This window comes from Nymphalis io, chromosome 29 (assembly GCF_905147045.1).
Source record: "Nymphalis io chromosome 29, ilAglIoxx1.1, whole genome shotgun sequence".
Classification (NCBI taxonomy): domain Eukaryota; kingdom Metazoa; phylum Arthropoda; class Insecta; order Lepidoptera; family Nymphalidae; genus Nymphalis; species Nymphalis io.
The window spans coordinates 4,914,516-4,931,805 of record NC_065916.1 but is presented as its reverse complement, the minus strand read 5'-3'; the positions used below and the strand labels follow the sequence as shown (position 1 = coordinate 4,931,805).

Sequence of the window (17,290 nt, the reverse complement as noted above, 5' to 3'; positions counted from 1 at the left end):
AATTGCATTTACAAATGTGAACCTATTTTTTTAAAATGAATATTGACATAACGTGATATGTCAATATAACACCAAATCAAATTTATAACCGTCTTTTTTATGTCGGCTCATAAAATTGCTGATGTGGTTCACAAAAATAAAAACATTAAAACATTTTTATAATTATTGTTTATTTATATTTATTTACAATTATTTTTAATTTCTTTAGGATTTAACCTTGACAAACAGATTATATAAATTCTTTACATTTATAAAATATTATTCAGTATGTAAACACCGATTTACTTACATTTAATTTAAACTTTAACGTCAGAGTAGTTTAAACTTATGAAAAAATTGACATTATTTCTTCATTTTCTGGCGTGTATCGTATCTACGAAAAACATTTTAAGGAAAAATGTTTCTATGTATACAGTAAGCAAACTTACTAATATCAAAATATAATTACTTATACTATCTTTGGTAGTGAAAACATAGAAAAACTATTTATTATAAATCCGTATAAAAATATTAAACAATTGACCAAACACTCGTTAAGAAGAAACATTAATTTGGCAAAAATGATTTTTCAGACATTCAATTCTTAGCCTAATTTATTGAAATTAATATTCTATTTAAAATATAATGCTTGGTTGTATACAAGTTTCCGTTTACCTGTTAATAATTTAGATTTTTTATAAATTCGAACAGTAGATATCGTCTTTTGTTTCTCGTTACAAATATCCACATTATTGTACCTCACCACTAGATGGCGTAGCGTTCTATAACGTTCAACCGTCCACCATGACAAAATTTATACACAATAACGGCTTTGCTGTATGAACTTGAACAATTCTGCTCAATAAAAAAAAATCAACGCTATTTAAATAAACATATATACAAATTTTATGTAATGAGATTCAGGATCATATAAAAAATATTAAGAATTATTTTAGAAAACAAAGTGCTGGCAATAGTATGCTTGGATAAAATATATTCATGAACGTGAACTATTGTAAAATATTTTATCAGATCAATAGAGCTATTCTGTGAGAAAACAAACTTTCATTCACCGCAGGACACGATCGTGAAACGTTAGAAAGTTATATGTGACATTGACTCAACTATTTATTATAAAGTATACACGCAACGAAATAACGTATCGACATCGGTTATCAACATAACACGTGTGAGATTCGAAGTGAGTTTTTACAGAATAGTATGCTGTTATGGAAATATTAATTTAAAATAGCTAGACAGATTTAGTGGTGAACAGCGCCTACAGGTATGGGCACTATAAGACATATTAGCCAAACTTAATATCGTTGATGCGCCACCAATATTGTCGCTTGGTGAGGCTACAAAGTGTACGAGACAGAATGTATAAACACAAGGTCGCCCTAGCCACTCAATTTCCTTTGGCTCGTGTTAAAAAAACCCCTCCCTACACGAGCAACGAGTCATTCCGTTTATTGTCACTAGATGGCGCTGTCACTCCAAACGATGGTCATTCCGATTATTGTCACTAGATGGCGCTGTTTTCTTTCCATACAAATTTCAGTTTATCGAATATGTAAAAAAAAATACTAGGCACACAAACTATTCACGTAATAGACGTCTCATTCTGCAAAAATATTCGTTTTATAAAAGATCAATTGACGAACAGTCAATCAGCGTGCGACCTCCGAACAGACGCAGAGGATACCGCTGGTTTTTTAGCCTTCAACAATATAATTAATAAATCATTTGTTCGTCAATTAATATATTATTAAACGAAAGCTTGTCTGGTATTATTTGCAAAATTTATTATCAAAGAACAAATAATTTATATAACGATAATATCATAATTTTGCCCAATGTAGTTTGTTTTTATAAATGTAATATTTAAAACTATATACTTAAATTCTACTTATATAATAATTATTGCTTTTGTTTACAAAAAGTGTCATATAAAAATCATTTGTGACGATAATCTTGTGTCATTTTTAAAAAAATATTAGGTCAAATGTAAACAAACAAGAAAATCTTAAATTCAATAAAAACATTTAAACACATTCTATTAGAATATTAAAAACATGAGTAAATTTTTTTTTTTTATATTGCAACACTATAACTATTTTGTGTCTGTTTATATTCTGTCTACATGAACAATAGGATACTATAATATATCTATATTATTATGTATAGTCTTTCTCTATTTAAACGCCTTAATCATCGGATCAAGGAGTCCAATTGTAATATACCTTTTTGCATTACATGATCTGCTTATTGAGGAAAGGTTATAGACTTTGACGAGCCGGTTGGCGTGGTTGGTAGATGCCTTTCACACCGAAGGTTGTGGGTTCGATTCCCACTCAGGACAGACATTTGAGTGCATGAACATGTCCGTTTGTCCTAAATCTGGGTGTAATTATCTATATAAGTATGTATTTACATAAGAAAAGTAGTATATGTAGTATATCGGTTGTCTGGTTTCCATAGCACAAGCTCTGCTTAGCTTGGGATCAGATGGCCGTGTGTGAATAATGTAGCAGGATATTATTAACTATGTATCATAACGTTTCGCCCCATGAGTAAGCAGTGCCTTTTATGAAAATGTTAACTAAATACAAAAAAAATAAGCTTCATGTCTATAGACGAGAAAATGGAGTGACTTTTATGAGTGGAGTTACAAAATGAGCGTGCACCAATTGTTCAGGCGCATCCGCAGCTTTACGAGAAAAACTATCGTAACTAATATTATAAATGCGAAAGTTGACGTGAATGGTAACGGATAAACAATCCGTTACCATTCACGTCATAACCATGTGTTGGTGGAGGGGAGGGTGGAGAATGTTGTAGCATCAATCTTTTGTCAACAACTGTGTCTTGTACAAAACGCAGGTATGGTCCTGCGTTGAATATTGCTCGCACCTTTAGGACGGCACATCTTATCACACATTTAGATTATTTACACGAATTCACTTCACACTTATATGAGCACTGTTCACAAACTGTATTCTTTTATGTGTCCGATGCTGTTGTACAAAGTTCAAAATTTCAAGTTCGGAAGGGCTGTTCAGTTATTACTTTAATGCGTATAATCTCTACATGCACAGGAGCTGGCTGGTATTGTGATGTAATTAGGCAACAAATGATTCAAGGCCACTTCTCCTCTTAACGAGAAGGGAACTTGTTCCAATAGGTTAAATTCATTTGGCAAAATTTCACTGTTTGAGTGAGGCAGGCAACCACCAATGAGTTTTCATGTGATTTATGTTTATAATATTGAAAATATCCGGATGTGCAGCGGATGCATTATGGCAACGGCAGTGGAATAAGCTCTATAGCCTCAACTCAATAGTCTTAAGCCCAGCAGTGGGGCATTTAATGGCTGTTAACTTTTATATTATTAATCTATGATTTCATCTTTATATTATTGTGACGTGAAGCCGGGAACCAAATTCTTGAATCCTCTACTGTCTACGAATAAACTCTTCAAGAAATACACCTGAAATATATGAAACAAATTGAAATATAGTTTTATTCAATAAGCTCATTAGTTAACTTTATAACATTAAAATGTTGATACTGTGAAGAACTCCTTTCATTCAAATAATTTGAACTCTGAGCCGGTTGGCGTGCGTGGCGTACTTGCCTTTCACGCCGAAAGTTGTAGGTTCGATTCCCACCCAGGACAGACATTTGTGTGCATGAAAATGTCTGTTTGTCCTGGGTCTGGGTGTAATTATCTATATAAGTATGCATTTACAAAAGAAAAGTAGTATATCAGTTATACTGCTTAGTTTGGGATCAGATGGCCGTGTTTGAATAATGTCCCAGGGTTTTATTTATTTATTTTCATTTAATTAAATATACTACTGGGGCGGATTCAACCAGAGCTAGAGTTTTGTGTGGGTGCCAAATAGCTATATATAATATTGTGTTTCGATTAGAAGGTTTTATTTTATTTCATGTAGGTAGGCTTGCAAATGGGCCACCAGATAGTAAGTGGACACCACTGCACATGAACACTAGTAAGGTAAGAAATATTATACTTATGACACTAATGCGCCACCATCTTTGGGAACTAAGATGTTACATTCTTTGTGCTATAGCTACACTGGCTTACTCACTGTTCAATTTAATTAAGTAATGTGACATATTACCTGTGTTACACCAACCGCCATCATCAGCATAATCTGCCCCAGAGACCACGACAAGACCCTGAAAATAAAAATATAAAGTTATATTATATCATGCATTTATGTGTTAATAAATACCATTAAGCCAGACATTTTTATATATATATATATAGTATTAGTACAGTATTATCAAACTGCTCGGCTAACATCTCTTATCTTGTAGTGAAGGTTTTGAGCTTAATCTACCCGCAGTGCTCAAATTTACACTGTATTATTTGTTGGATAATAGGATACATATATAAAAATTTTCCTCAAATACATATATATATTTCATATTATGTTCTCCTTTTCCATACTAGCAGCGACGGAAACTGCCATCACAAAAATTTTAATGGCTAACCTAACTCATCCCACCCATTTATAAAATAGACTAAAATTACTATGGTCTGATACACTCATGTCGCTTGCTGCCTCTACTGTTGTATCGATGCGAGGGTCTTATCGTGTCCCCATCAACAGCAACCCACATTGCTACATATGATATTCAAGCCCAATGCTGGAATAAGCTTGGAGAAGATTTGATCTTCTCAATTGGATGAATGAGACATTCGAGCAGTTAATATACATTCTTACCGGGAACACATATCTTCAGCGAGGTTCCTGTCCCTCGCCTCGTGTGCCGAGAGAAGCTCTTGCAGCCTCCTCGCCGTGGAGATGTTGTCTCTCAACTTGTTCAGCGACTCTGATATATCTCTGACACGCATCAGGTAGGTTTCTGCTGAGTTCCCTTTTAAATTATATGTTCACAATGTTTAATATACACATGAGAATAAAAATCCAATAAAAAGTTATTGGATTTTTCAGTCAGAAAATTCACAGTAACAGCCCAGGGTCTGGAAGTTGGAAGTATGTACACTCCCATGTCTCGGAATGCACTTAAAGGCGTTGGTCCTGCGCCTGAACTCTTTCCGTACGTATTAGATTGCCGTCCCATCAGATTATGAGAGTTAGGGAATAGAAAGTGCACCTGTGTTTGCGTACACACTTGTGCACTTTAATATCTCCTGCGCAGTTGGCTAATCTCTCTTAAGATTGGCCGCCGAAATCGGTCTGGAGGACCTTATTACATTGTAAATAATTTTACATCAATTTTTTCATAATAATTACCCAGCTCCATTTCTTTGTCATCACCATAATCGTTTTCATTTGAGTCTTCGTTTTGGATCACGAGGTCGAAGAACACCTAAAAAAAAATTTTATTTTTAACTACTATAAACTGGTAACATTATAATTTATGAAAGTTTCTGAACTTAACAGTTTCGTCATAAATCACACTTAATATATATTTCGAAAGATGTACTTATAAGCCGAGGTCGCCCAGTAGTAAGAACGCATAAATCTTAACCGATGATCGTGGGTTCAAGCCCGGGCAAGCACCACTGAGTTTTCATGTGCTTAATTTGTGATTATAATTCATCTCTTTCTTTACGGTACAGGAAAACATTATGAGGAAACTTGCATGCTTTTGCAATTTATCTGAAATTCTACCACATGTGTATTCCACCAACTCACACTGGAGCCGCGTGGTGGACTAAGCTCCAAACCTTGTCCTCAAATAGAGAGAGGAGGCCTTATGCATATGTGGCTTCAAGGAATTTGCATAGGAGCAATATGGTAGGTTGATACTCGAGCCCCAAACATTCTCCTTGTAACGAGGAGCAATAGGACAATAACTAGCTATTAATTTTACTAGTTTCCACACGAGACTACACCAGTGGGTGTGGGTGTGACTCTAAAAAGGGGGGAGGTGTGACTCTCGAATCCTTTTCTATACCTCTGACAATATATATACTATATCATGACAATGGTTGATTAGGTAAGATGCAAAAGCATTATAAACAAACAAAGTGACATTCACACTTATAATATTAGTAGGGATTTGAAGCATCCTATTCCTATAATTAAAGTAATTGAAAGACTGATGCCTTTTCATAAATACTTTTATCAGCAAAGTGTCTGAGACACAGGCTCAGTCTAGTTCAGTAGCTTGTACGTTGAATAATTGTAATGTTTCCATAAGTTTAGGTAAATGCATTTTCAATTTTTATTTGTTGTACAATAAAGCATTTCAATTAAAATTAAACACTCAGATTAGACATTTAGATACTTCACTTACAGTTTTTTCACTAAACATACTAAAATTGTTGTCGAAACAGAATCTATAGTCTCCTTCTCGCAACGATTTGTGACGGTGTCCATTTTCTGGTTTCTTATAATCAGCTACAATCACTCTACCGACTGGATCTGCCAATTGGAACGAGATGTCCAGCTCACCCTGTGTAGCATCTATGACCTGATGAAAGGGAGTTGGGTATTTTAGTATTTTTTTTTTAAAGCAAGACAGACAGAATTACTTTCGCATTTATAATATTAGTATTGAAAAATATTAACTATATGATATCATAAGTTGCCTAATAAATAACTTTACACTTGCAACTGTTAATCATCCTTTTTAAAAATCGGTGTTGGGTTGAATTATATATAAGAGCTTGTATGTTGATCTATTTTCAATCAGTTTTAGTGATATATTCATAAATGAAGATGATTGCATTGCATTTGCAGATGAAAATATAACAAACATATATATATATGTTCATAAATATATAAATTATTAACTAATTGTAGTTGAAGAAAAAACGGCATAGTAGTTAAGGGGAATAATATTGTTATTATGCTGCCGGTTTTACATTTTAACAGACTAATGTTTGTGGCTTAAAGGTATAATGTTATAATTAAATATTACGATTGAAGTCAGTCCTAATACATAAATACAATTTTTATAAGCTTATCAAATGAAGGTATTTATAAAAAATTACTGTCGGGTTGGAACTTATCAGTATATTTAAATATATTTTTTTACCACTGATAAGAAACATTTAAGGTTACTCTGATTACTAAATAAAATGTCACCTGATATTCGACATCGATTGCTTCATCTACAGACACTTTTTGATAAAAACACTGCATCTTCCCCGCTTGAACAGTAAAAGTCATATCTTTTTCATATGCAAAAACAACACTAAAAATAGTTGTTAGAAAAATATACCGCATTTTGTTCCTAACTACTACCGGATCACCACAAGAATCTTATGATTTCTAAGTGACGAAGAAAGTTATTTATAGTACCCGAGCGATGTTTATTATTGAAAAAAAAATATACAAGCAAATTATTTGTTATACAAACAGTATCCGCTGTCAAATTGAAAACGAATAATGGCGGGCGTATCGCCGGTAAAATGACATCTAGATTGACAAGTATGCGTTCAGAAATATTAAATGCTTTAAATAATTATTTTAATTGTTACAAGGATTCTAAATATTATTTTTTACAAATAAAACAGGACCATAAAATATTATTTGTGCTTGTATAATACAATATTTTTGTTCTTGGTATTAGATTGGTAGCGTGCTCGAAAGATCTTGGTAGCCTAAAAGCTTGAGGCAACATTTTTCATAACTTTGACAGTCAATTACACCAACTATATTAAAATAAAACTAATGGTGGAATCGTAAACAACGTTGAATCGTGTCCCGTTTAATTTTAAATATTATATCTTATTTTATTTATAGAAGTGAACCCTTAAAAATAACTAGCAATGTCTGGTACAAGTGGCTCAGGAGGTGGTGTTGTTCGTAATAGCGCGTTGGAGTTTGTTGCGCCTGCGCAAGCGACAATGAATCAAGAAGCCCCTGCCACATTACAAGGACCACAGGCTGATGAGATGAATCAAACAGGTGTTTTTTTTTAATTACATGTTTATTTTACCTACATAGTCAATATTTATTTATAATATAATTTACTTAATCAGTTACTATTAGTTATATTAAATTATAGTTTTTTTTTTCTAGAGCGCCTCATGCCTCCAGGATTGAAAGCTCTGTATGATGTTTGCTCTAAGGTATATCCAGATCAGCCTAATCCTCTTCAGGTTACTACAAGACTTAAGTATTGGTAAATATTTTTTTTTTTAAAATGATTATACAAGAAAGTATCAGGAACTAATTTTATGAGACTATTTGGTAAATTTGGTAACTATCCTATTAATAAAAATGTTATGTACATGTACATATATAAACTTGTATATGAATATCTATGAATATAGCAGTTTCTTCCACTTCAGTGTATCTATGGTACGTTTATCTTTCCTACACCACCTACTATGAATTTGTTATTTAAGTCCTACATTGTATGTATGTTTGTCTGTGACAATAAATGTAAATAATTAAAAGTAATCTAAAGTGTTTGAAAAAGTGCTGCTAAATAATTACTACCTTTAATGGTATTAGTTTTATCAATGTTAAAACACTGGGAAATAATAGTAATTCCTTAAACATACTATGCTGCAAGTTGGTGGATAACATGGTGGTACCCATAGATACATCATGGATGTGGTAGAAATTCATCTAACACATTTCATCTATCATCGTTACTTATGAATTATAAACATAAAAACTCCAACTGTTCCATACATCTAATAAATCAAATTAATGACAACCATATTTATGTTATGTATTTTCTATTTTTAGGCTTGGTGGTCAAGATCCTTTGGATTATATTAGTATGTACTGGAATGCCGGTAGACCTGATGAAAACATACCACCACACTGGCATTATGTGAGGTATGTATTTAAATAAGGATAATAAAAATAAGGCACAACAAATTCTATTCCAAGACCAAGAGCTTTAATATTATTACAAGTTAAGCACATAAGAGCTCTATGATCCTTGCCCAGGTTTGAATCCATACTATTCAGTTAAGATTTACAAGCTCTAACAGTGTTTTTTTTTTATAGTATATAAAATCCCAAATCCATTGGCATTGTAAGAAATATTAACCATTGCTTACATTGACAATTCGCCACCTGCCTTGGGAACTAAGATGTTTTGTCCGTTGTGCCTGTAATAACACTGGCTCACTTAGGCTATTTAATGTAATGACTTTTAATATTTAATTTTATAGTTATTATATATTAATAGTTAATTTTAGTTAAAATGTTTGTCATAAATATAGTAGATAAACATATAAATTATAATTAAAGCAAATAAATTTAATTTAATAGTACCTTCAGGCTTAGTAAAACATTATTACTCTCTAGGAAAAATAACATTTGTACTGAAATAGATGAGAAGTTGATTCAAGTATTTTATTTCGAGATAGAACTGTAGAAACATAATAATTACTAGGATAACTTCTGTTTCCAGTTATTTGTAATTAAATGTCTTTACAGTTTTGGATTATCAGACCTGCATGGGGATGGTAGAGTCCACCCTGAGCCAGATCCTGTAGAATGCAGCTCAGGTTATGGTTTGGAGTTGACATTCAGACTCGAATCCCAAGAGAGAGAGCCTCCCCTTTGGCCGGCCACATTATTACAAGCATTAGCGAGATATATTTTCACAACTGGTGAGTGTTATTTAATCTGTGAACAAAAATATAAAGCAATAACTTAATGCATGTTTTGTCTCTGTTTATTGTGTTTCAGGTAACAAGTTTATGGCTGGTGACCACGTGTCGTGGCACGCGCCACTGGACGGTGGTCACAGTCGGCTGCGGCACTTGCTGGTAGCGGAGGACCCTCGCCTGCCCCAAGCTCACACTCCACACGGCACCGTTACCTTCCTACAGGTTAGAGAAATTTGACTCAACAGTAGAAGTAGCAAGTTCGATTCAGAACTTTTCGGGTATCCTCATCCCCTTAATTCTTCTGAGACGAAGTTTGCCAGTTGAATTTAACAAGTCGGTCCAATGCCGGTTGGATACACATTTAACAGACTTTAATCTGATCGGTTTTCTCTCGAATTTTTTCATAACATAAACGGTATAGTATGGATAATAAATTTTAAATCATAATAATCGGTTCGCAGATGGTCGGCTGTACCAGCAGAGAGTTGCGAGCGGCGCAGCGAGGGTCAGGTTTCGAAGTTTTAAAAATAATCAGCGAGGATCCAAAGTGAGTGAATAATATCTATACGAATCTAGTTTTTATTTAATACTTTACTGAAAACACTATTAAGGCAATATACATGAAACTTAAGAAGACGCAGCGCATTTCGGACGTTTTAGTGTATTGTGTTTAGTATCAACCGCTCCTAACTATTGACGTGACAAGAGTGAATTTCATGATCTTGTAACAAAGTAAAATAAAAGAACATACTGGAATGCTCCGCTAACTGCGAGGCTCTATCTGGGCTGACACTTGACAAACCGTGTTATCTCGGAGAAACCACACGCCCAATGCCAGTTATCCTTTAACAAATTCGCGTCCTCCACACTTCATATCCTCATATGCTATGCCATCATACATTGTGTTAGTAAACCATACATATAATAATAGCCTTGAACCCACGTTTCGGTTGTTGGTATACGGTAAGTACTGGTAATAAAAACGCTCGAGTATAGTTAAATAAAAACAAAATGGCGGTTTTAAATTAGCGCGCGTCTCTTTTATTTTTTAATAACTGTGTTGTATGGATCAAGGAATCTCCTAACTATATTTTCCCGCGCTCCGTGGGATGTTTTCCGAGATGACAGATTGATAGATACATAGATTATATATAATCATATTATAAATAATTATATATACAATAATAATTATTATAAATAATAATTGTGTAACTCTTAAATACTTTTTATTGACAATTTTCATTTATATTCAAGTCGACACGATTGTGCATACTTATCCTGCTTCTAAAGTCATAATTTAAATTAATACATTATTGTAAATGTGTGTACGCCACAGATATTACTCATTTCTGATAACATATGATTTTCAAACAAAAAGCAAGTTTGTATTTAGCTAGTATAGCATAGAAAGGAATCTCGGGGTACCAGACCTTCTGCGAGTTTCCAGGAAATTTGCTGATTTGGTTAAAATTAATATTGTTTAGTTTTTATGTTTTATGATCATTACATGATTGGCATCCGATTCTGTCACATGTATTCATTTTAGTTTTAGTGAATTTAATTTGAAAATACTTTTTATAAAGTATTTTGACTATTTTAAAATCATAATATACACTTTGCTTGCAAATAAAAAATACAAAAAGCTAATAAATGAAATACTAAAAAAAATATTTCTCACCAAAGTAGGATAACAAACTCGCGTACATCAAGATAGTAGATTCTTGTTATATTTCATTTCTAACTTCACTAAGTTTTTCTTTTTTATTTGATTTCTTTCAACGTTTTATACACCTGCAAAATAACCCACAACGTGGGTTTTTGGTATCTAGGAAGAAGATGAAATGTATTGAAAAAATAAATATGTCTAAACATAAAAACTAGAGCTTATACTAAGAAGGTCATGTTAAAATGATCATACATTTTTATTACGGCATTTTTACGAAGAAAAACTTACTTTTAAAATGCGCCCACTACGTGGGTTCTCGTGCCCGCAATTGCGACACGAGTGAGTCTACTACGTACCAGGGACCCCCTGGCGTTGAATGGGTCATCTCGCGCGCAGGTGCGGGGGGGCGTGGCTGGTGTCGCGCGCGGCGCGGCGCGTGTCGGCGCGGGGCGCGGGCGCGGGGCGGGCGCGCGCGGCGCACCTCGCCGGCGTGTCGGCGCGCGTGCGCTGGCTCTCGCTCGCACGCAAGGTACGCGCACGTATCTATCTCTTGCTCGCACGTTATCACTCTTGGCAGAGCTTGGCGTCCGGTGGCCTGTTGCCGATGCGAAATTCTAATACCTATATTAACTTAAGCCTTTTCTTACGACCCTTACCGACCCACGCGACGCCTAATGCTCGTAATCCTGCTAACCGATTCCGGTCACAGTGACCGTTTCGATTGGGAGTGTGTGCTGAACACAACACACTCATTATCCGATGGGATGGCAAGTCGACACTCGCAGAGAGTTTAATGGCTGGACCGACGACTGTATTTGCTAATATCTCTATGAATAGTAGTAGAATATGTACAGAGTGCATCGTATAACTCAACTCCGCGTAAAAAAAAAACTCAAAATGTTTAATTATTCCATTTTGATCGCGCGCTTACTAGAGGGCGCCAGGGTAATGATTGCACACGGGCGCTATATGAGCTAAAGACCCCTCTGTAAACGAGGTTGCACAAATCCCCACCACCAAGTCTGTGAAAGACAAAATAAAGTACTAATTTTCTTATTAATTTATCTCGATAGAAGCCATCCACATCGGTGTTGAATTTATGTTTAATAATATTGTAAATACAATAATCTTTTAATCCTGAAAAATGACGAGTGAAACGCGCTTGTAATAGTCTATGGGCCAAAAAAGCCTATTTGAAAAGTATATTTTGTCTATGCGTGATATTTATTCATCTAGAGTCCAGAAGAACAAGCGAGTCCACTATCCCCGATCTTGGAGCAACAAATCAAAGATACTCTACAGAGGGGCCTGAGCTGTATGAGTGATAGGGGGGCGGAAGGTGAGAATGTTCTTTTAATTTTCGTAAGAAAGGCTGCTGCTGACCAAGTGTGATAAACTGGTGGTCTGTAATTAAAGATTCACCTTCGATTATAGGTATGGACTGATTTGGGAATATAAATAATTTCTTATTCCGTGCCGACAAAGGATGTCTCCTGTATACTGGAAAATGAAATTACACGATAACCTTTTATTTTACGTGTACGTTTAACGTTACCAATATACACGAATACCAATGTGCTAACCTTGGGTGTTATCTCGTAGCCTTTTCCGATAAGAATTGGAATAGAAAATCTGGTCACTTATGGGGAATCTTCACAATTCTAACGGCATTGCAAGTTTCTTTAAAACCAGAAAAATATACGATGTACCCTCAACGCCCAACCTTCCTTCACACATAGATATCCATTGAGCTCGTCACCGCCACTTCGACTTCATAAGATTAAACTCATTTACTTCTCCCTGCCAAGGAAGCAATTCTCGATCCTCCATCATTCAACCTTCAAGTCTTCCCTTTATCACCTCTCAGTTGCCTTGAACCATGAAATACAGAGATCCAAATGCACCACGCGTTTTGCATTTCTTTCAGGTCGTGAGCCAGTTAATAATAAGTATTAAAACAAGTCGTTTCCCCACCAGGTCACAACATGTCAACAGATAGCTTCGAGATGACCAGCATCGAGCGAGCGCTACCACAGTTACCAGAAACCATGCAGGTAAATAATTAACACTCTTATATGATGGCCTAATAAGAACACGTGAATCTTAACCGGATTATCAAATAGGTTCAAACCCGGGCGTTACTAAATTTTCATGTGCTTAATTAGTGTTTATAATTTATCTCGTGCTATACGGTGAAGGAAAACATTGTGAGGAAACCTGCATGTGTCTAATATCACAGACATTCTGCCACCTGTGTATTCCACAAACCCGCACAAGTAGCATGGTGGAATAAGCTTCAAACCCAGCAGTGGCAGATATACAGGCCGTTACTTTATTTTTCAGTATGTCAACCGCGTGCTTTTACTCATAATAAGCTTTGTCATTAATATGGAGCTTGTACCACCTGTTCTGCTGCGGGTTTGTGGATATTCAAGTCACCTTACATTAGTAAAGATTATTATTTTGCAACAAATTTATTCTCTATTCAACTCGGGATTGTCCAAAAGCCTTTTTGCACAATTTGTGCATATAAATAAATCTATCTCGTTCCAGGGTTCGTGGCGGAGTGATGCTGAAATAGAATACTTGGACGGTGTCCACGTCATGTTGAACGCTGAGGGCGCGAGTTTGTTGCCGTTGGCTATCGAGTGAGTAATTTTAAGCTTCCATATCATTACTATATGAGGAGTAAAGATAAACAGACAAACAAAACAAAACTTAGATATACAAATTCCATGAGATTTGCTAATCGCTCTGCTATATTACGCACTCACAACAGTTCAAAACATATTTATTTTTCAGTGGTCGAGTGCTACAATCTCATCACTTCACGTGGAGGCAAGGCCCTCGCGCTGTCACCGTCCTGCCACCTACTGTTGTAGGGGCTTTCGTCACGCCGAAGAAGCCGTACGCAACTAAAGGGGCATGGCTACAGGTAGTACATAAATCATATTTATATTTTAACTATCAAGTATACTACCTTTCCAAGTAAAGTGTCGAATACAAGAAGGGGTTCTTACTTAGCTTTTAGAATGCTACTGGATGCAATCTAACATTTTCCTCAGAATATTTTGATTTTCCCTTTTTGCTTCCTCAATGCAGACTTCTTGCTAAAAATATGTTTGTAATCGATTAAAAATTTTAAAATTAAGTACTTATAATCGAGTATGACGGGCCAGTTGGCGTGGTTGGTAGATACTTGCCTTTTATGCCGAAGGTTGTGGGTTCGATTCCCACCCAGGACAGATATTCGTATGCATAAACATGTGTGTTTGTCCTTAATCTGGATGCAATTATCTATATAAGTATGTATTTACAGAAGAAAAATAGTATATGTAGTATATCAGTGGTCTGGTTTCCATAGTACAAGCTCTGCTTAGTTTGAGATCAAATGGCCGTGTGAATAATGTCCCAGGATATTAGTTCAATGGCAAAAAAGATACATGTACGAGTTTGACCTTAAATTAACATTACATTAATCGATATCTAAATTATCTGTGGTATACGTTCGTGAAAACATGAATATAGATGAAGTTGTTATCGGTACTTTGCTAGTAAATTCAAAGTAGATATTAGGGTCTAGTGGAAAAGTGTTCTATTATAATAGAAAATATTATACAAGAACTATTTGTAATGCTTATTTGTAATGTAATGTAATTATGCTATTAGCAAATCTCATGGAATATGTAAATCAAAGTTATATTTATCTCTACTTCTCCCATTGGAATATACTATAGCCTACTTTCTTATTGAATAAAATTGTATTAATAAAAAATAAATTGTTAATCAATGAGTATTTTTTATTGTCAGGTCTTAATTCCGCCGGACTTAGCACAGGAGATGTCAAAACAAGTCTCCAATCTATCAAGGCTCGCAGAGAGTGACTCAGAGGAAAGTGACTCGAGCACAGAGAAGCCACCTAAGCCGAGTCTCCCAATCACATTGAACTGGCCGAGATATAGACTTAGTTTATCCGTTTTACATGATATGGAGATATTGTAATTTATACAACACAAGCCGTAATTGTTATTATTAATATTTCTTCATCTGGCTTGACTTAATTTTATCGCTTTTCCACATGATGGGAAAAACTAATATTCGTTCGTTAATAAATAAAAATATGATCAAATTAGTTTTGAATATTATGAAAAATTAACTTATGTAGTAGAGAATTTATTTAGAATCTCTTGAAAATTCTTTTAGAATCTTTATGACTTTGTTCGTTAGTTTGTAACGACGTTACCAAACAGAAAATTAAGTACTTTTATGAATTAAATATTAATTGTTAATATATATACATTTTTTGTAAATAAGTCAATTATAAACTAACAATAGATTGTACTCGAAGTTTTAGAGACTATATTATTATTAAAATGTATTCCTTTCTAAGAAATATTAATGTGCATTAAAATATACACTAAGCATGCCTTTTATTCATTTCGAATATTTTATTATTTATTTGATTACTATATCCGTTATGAAAATAGTATAAAATGTATGTTTTCATTCGTAAAGTAAACAAATAATGTCAAAAATTTGACGTATTTAATTAAAATGTATATACGTACGTGGTGGAATACACATGTGGCAGAATTTCGATGAAATTAGACACATGCAGGTTTCCTCACGATGTTTTCCTTCACCGACAAGCACGAGATAAATTATAAACAGAAATTAAACACATGAAAATTCAGAGGTGCTTGCCCGGTTTGAACCCACGTTCGGCGGTTAAGATTCACGCGTTCTAACCACTGGGCCATCTCGACTTGTAGATAATAACACGGTCGTGTTTTTAGCTTTGTTAATTCTCTACTATAATATAACAAACCATAATAGTTAAAAAAGATCACCGAAAATAAAGATGATGTTCACCAGACCGATTTCAGCCACGGCGATAACCTCAATGCCGTGGAGTACCGGCTTAGAATAGTACTCCCCCAAGTGCCGTGGAGTACCGGCTTAGAATAGTAGTCCCCCAATCTCATCCCGTGGGTGTCGTAAGAGGCGACTGAGGGACGGGGAAAAGGGGGGATGGGCAGCAGCGTCCCCCCTCCCATAAACATCTTACCCCCTACTGCGCTCGCCAACACGCCTGCCCAGCGCGGCGAGTATGGGCAAACCCCTCCCTTAATGGCAGATGCGTCCAATAAAAGGCCCCCAGTTACCGGCAAGCCCGCTAGGCCCGACCAAGGTAGCGGTCGCGGTATCGGCAGGGCAGGGGGTGCTAAGAATCACCGGTTCACGGCAGGCTACCGTATAAAACGACTGAAAGTGGCAACGTATAATGGACGCTCGATGAGGCTGGACCATCACCTCGCCGAATTAGAAGTAGAGTTAAGTCATATAAACTGGCATATACTGGGGTTATCTGAAGTCCGAAGACAGGGGGAGGACACGATAACTCTAGAGTCCGGTAACTTACTCTACTTCCGCGAAGGTGATAACCTCTCCCAGGGTGGTGTCGGTTTTCTAGTCAAAAAGGATCTCATTAGCAGCATTGTGGAAATCAGTAGTGTGTCGAACCGGGTAGCGTACCTTGTCCTAAAACTTTCCGACAGGTACTCCCTGAAGGTTGTACAGGTATATGCGCCAACTTCGACATACTCTGATGATGTGGTCGAAGCGATGTACGAGGACATCGCAAAGGCCCTCAACGACACCTCGAGGGCCCACTACAATGTTGTTATGGGAGACTTTAATGCTAAAGTGGGAATACAAGATAGCGGTGAATCGAAAGTCGGACCTTACGGCTTGGGCTGCAGAAATCACAGGGGGCAAATGCTGGTAAACTTTCTCGAAGCGCAGGGGCTTTTTTTGATGAATTCTTTCTTTCAAAAAAAGCCTCAGAGGAGGTGGACCTGGCGAAGCCCCGATAACGTGACAAGGAACGAGATAGACTTTATCATTTCGAATAAAAGGCACATATTTAGAGATGTTTCAGTGATCAACAAGTTTAATACCGGAAGTGATCACCGCTTGGTTCGAGGCACTCTAAATATCAACTTAAAAGCCGAAAGATCGAGAATGATGAGGTCTACTCTCCGACCTACCATGCT

At 35.7% G+C, this 17,290-nt stretch overlaps 2 protein-coding genes across 3 annotated transcripts; one reads left to right on the top strand and one right to left on the bottom strand.

The window, feature by feature from the left end:
• Positions 1-2,765: 2,765 nt before the first annotated feature.
• Positions 2,766-7,356, bottom strand: LOC126779646 (transmembrane emp24 domain-containing protein 5-like). Its single transcript, XM_050503799.1, has 6 exons — positions 7,074-7,356; positions 6,280-6,456; positions 5,271-5,346; positions 4,737-4,890; positions 4,128-4,185; positions 2,766-3,469 (listed from the first exon to the last, which is right to left on the bottom strand). The coding sequence occupies exons 1-6, from the start codon at positions 7,212-7,214 to the stop codon at positions 3,395-3,397; spliced, it is 681 nt and encodes a 226-aa protein (XP_050359756.1). The 5' UTR covers positions 7,215-7,356; the 3' UTR covers positions 2,766-3,394.
• A 314-nt stretch (positions 7,357-7,670) lies between these two features.
• LOC126779526 (suppressor of fused homolog) lies at positions 7,671-15,386 on the top strand. 2 transcript variants are annotated; one of them, XM_050503586.1, is made up of 12 exons: positions 7,671-7,898; positions 8,013-8,115; positions 8,691-8,783; positions 9,393-9,568; positions 9,648-9,790; positions 10,030-10,115; positions 11,631-11,763; positions 12,471-12,573; positions 13,212-13,288; positions 13,788-13,882; positions 14,037-14,169; positions 15,045-15,386. In XM_050503586.1, exons 1-12 carry the CDS (start codon positions 7,760-7,762, stop codon positions 15,234-15,236), a joined length of 1,473 nt encoding a protein of 490 aa, XP_050359543.1. In that variant the 5' UTR covers positions 7,671-7,759; the 3' UTR covers positions 15,237-15,386. The 2 variants fall into 2 exon arrangements, with proteins under 2 accessions (XP_050359543.1, XP_050359544.1); XM_050503587.1 differs by having other exon boundaries at positions 7,844-7,898; positions 7,999-8,115.
• Positions 15,387-17,290: the final 1,904 nt, after the last annotated feature.

What these genes read in the sequence shown, in the direction of transcription:
- LOC126779646 (XM_050503799.1), bottom strand. Translation starts at nt 7,214, where the DNA reads ATGCGGTATATTTTTCTAACAACTATTTTTAGTGTTGTTTTTGCATAT. An exon ending in TGACAAAGAAATGGAGCTGG is followed by an intron (nt 4,891 to 5,270) that starts GTAATTATTATG and finishes ATAATTTAAAAG; the next exon opens with GGAACTCAGCAGAAACCTAC. An exon ending in GCTGAAGATATGTGTTCCCG is followed by an intron (nt 4,186 to 4,736) that starts GTAAGAATGTAT and finishes TTTTATTTTCAG; the next exon opens with GGTCTTGTCGTGGTCTCTGG.
- LOC126779526 (XM_050503586.1), top strand. Translation starts at nt 7,760, where the DNA reads ATGTCTGGTACAAGTGGCTCAGGAGGTGGTGTTGTTCGTAATAGCGCG. An exon ending in ACTACAAGACTTAAGTATTG is followed by an intron (nt 8,116 to 8,690) that starts GTAAATATTTTT and finishes TTCTATTTTTAG; the next exon opens with GCTTGGTGGTCAAGATCCTT. An exon ending in CCACACTGGCATTATGTGAG is followed by an intron (nt 8,784 to 9,392) that starts GTATGTATTTAA and finishes ATGTCTTTACAG; the next exon opens with TTTTGGATTATCAGACCTGC.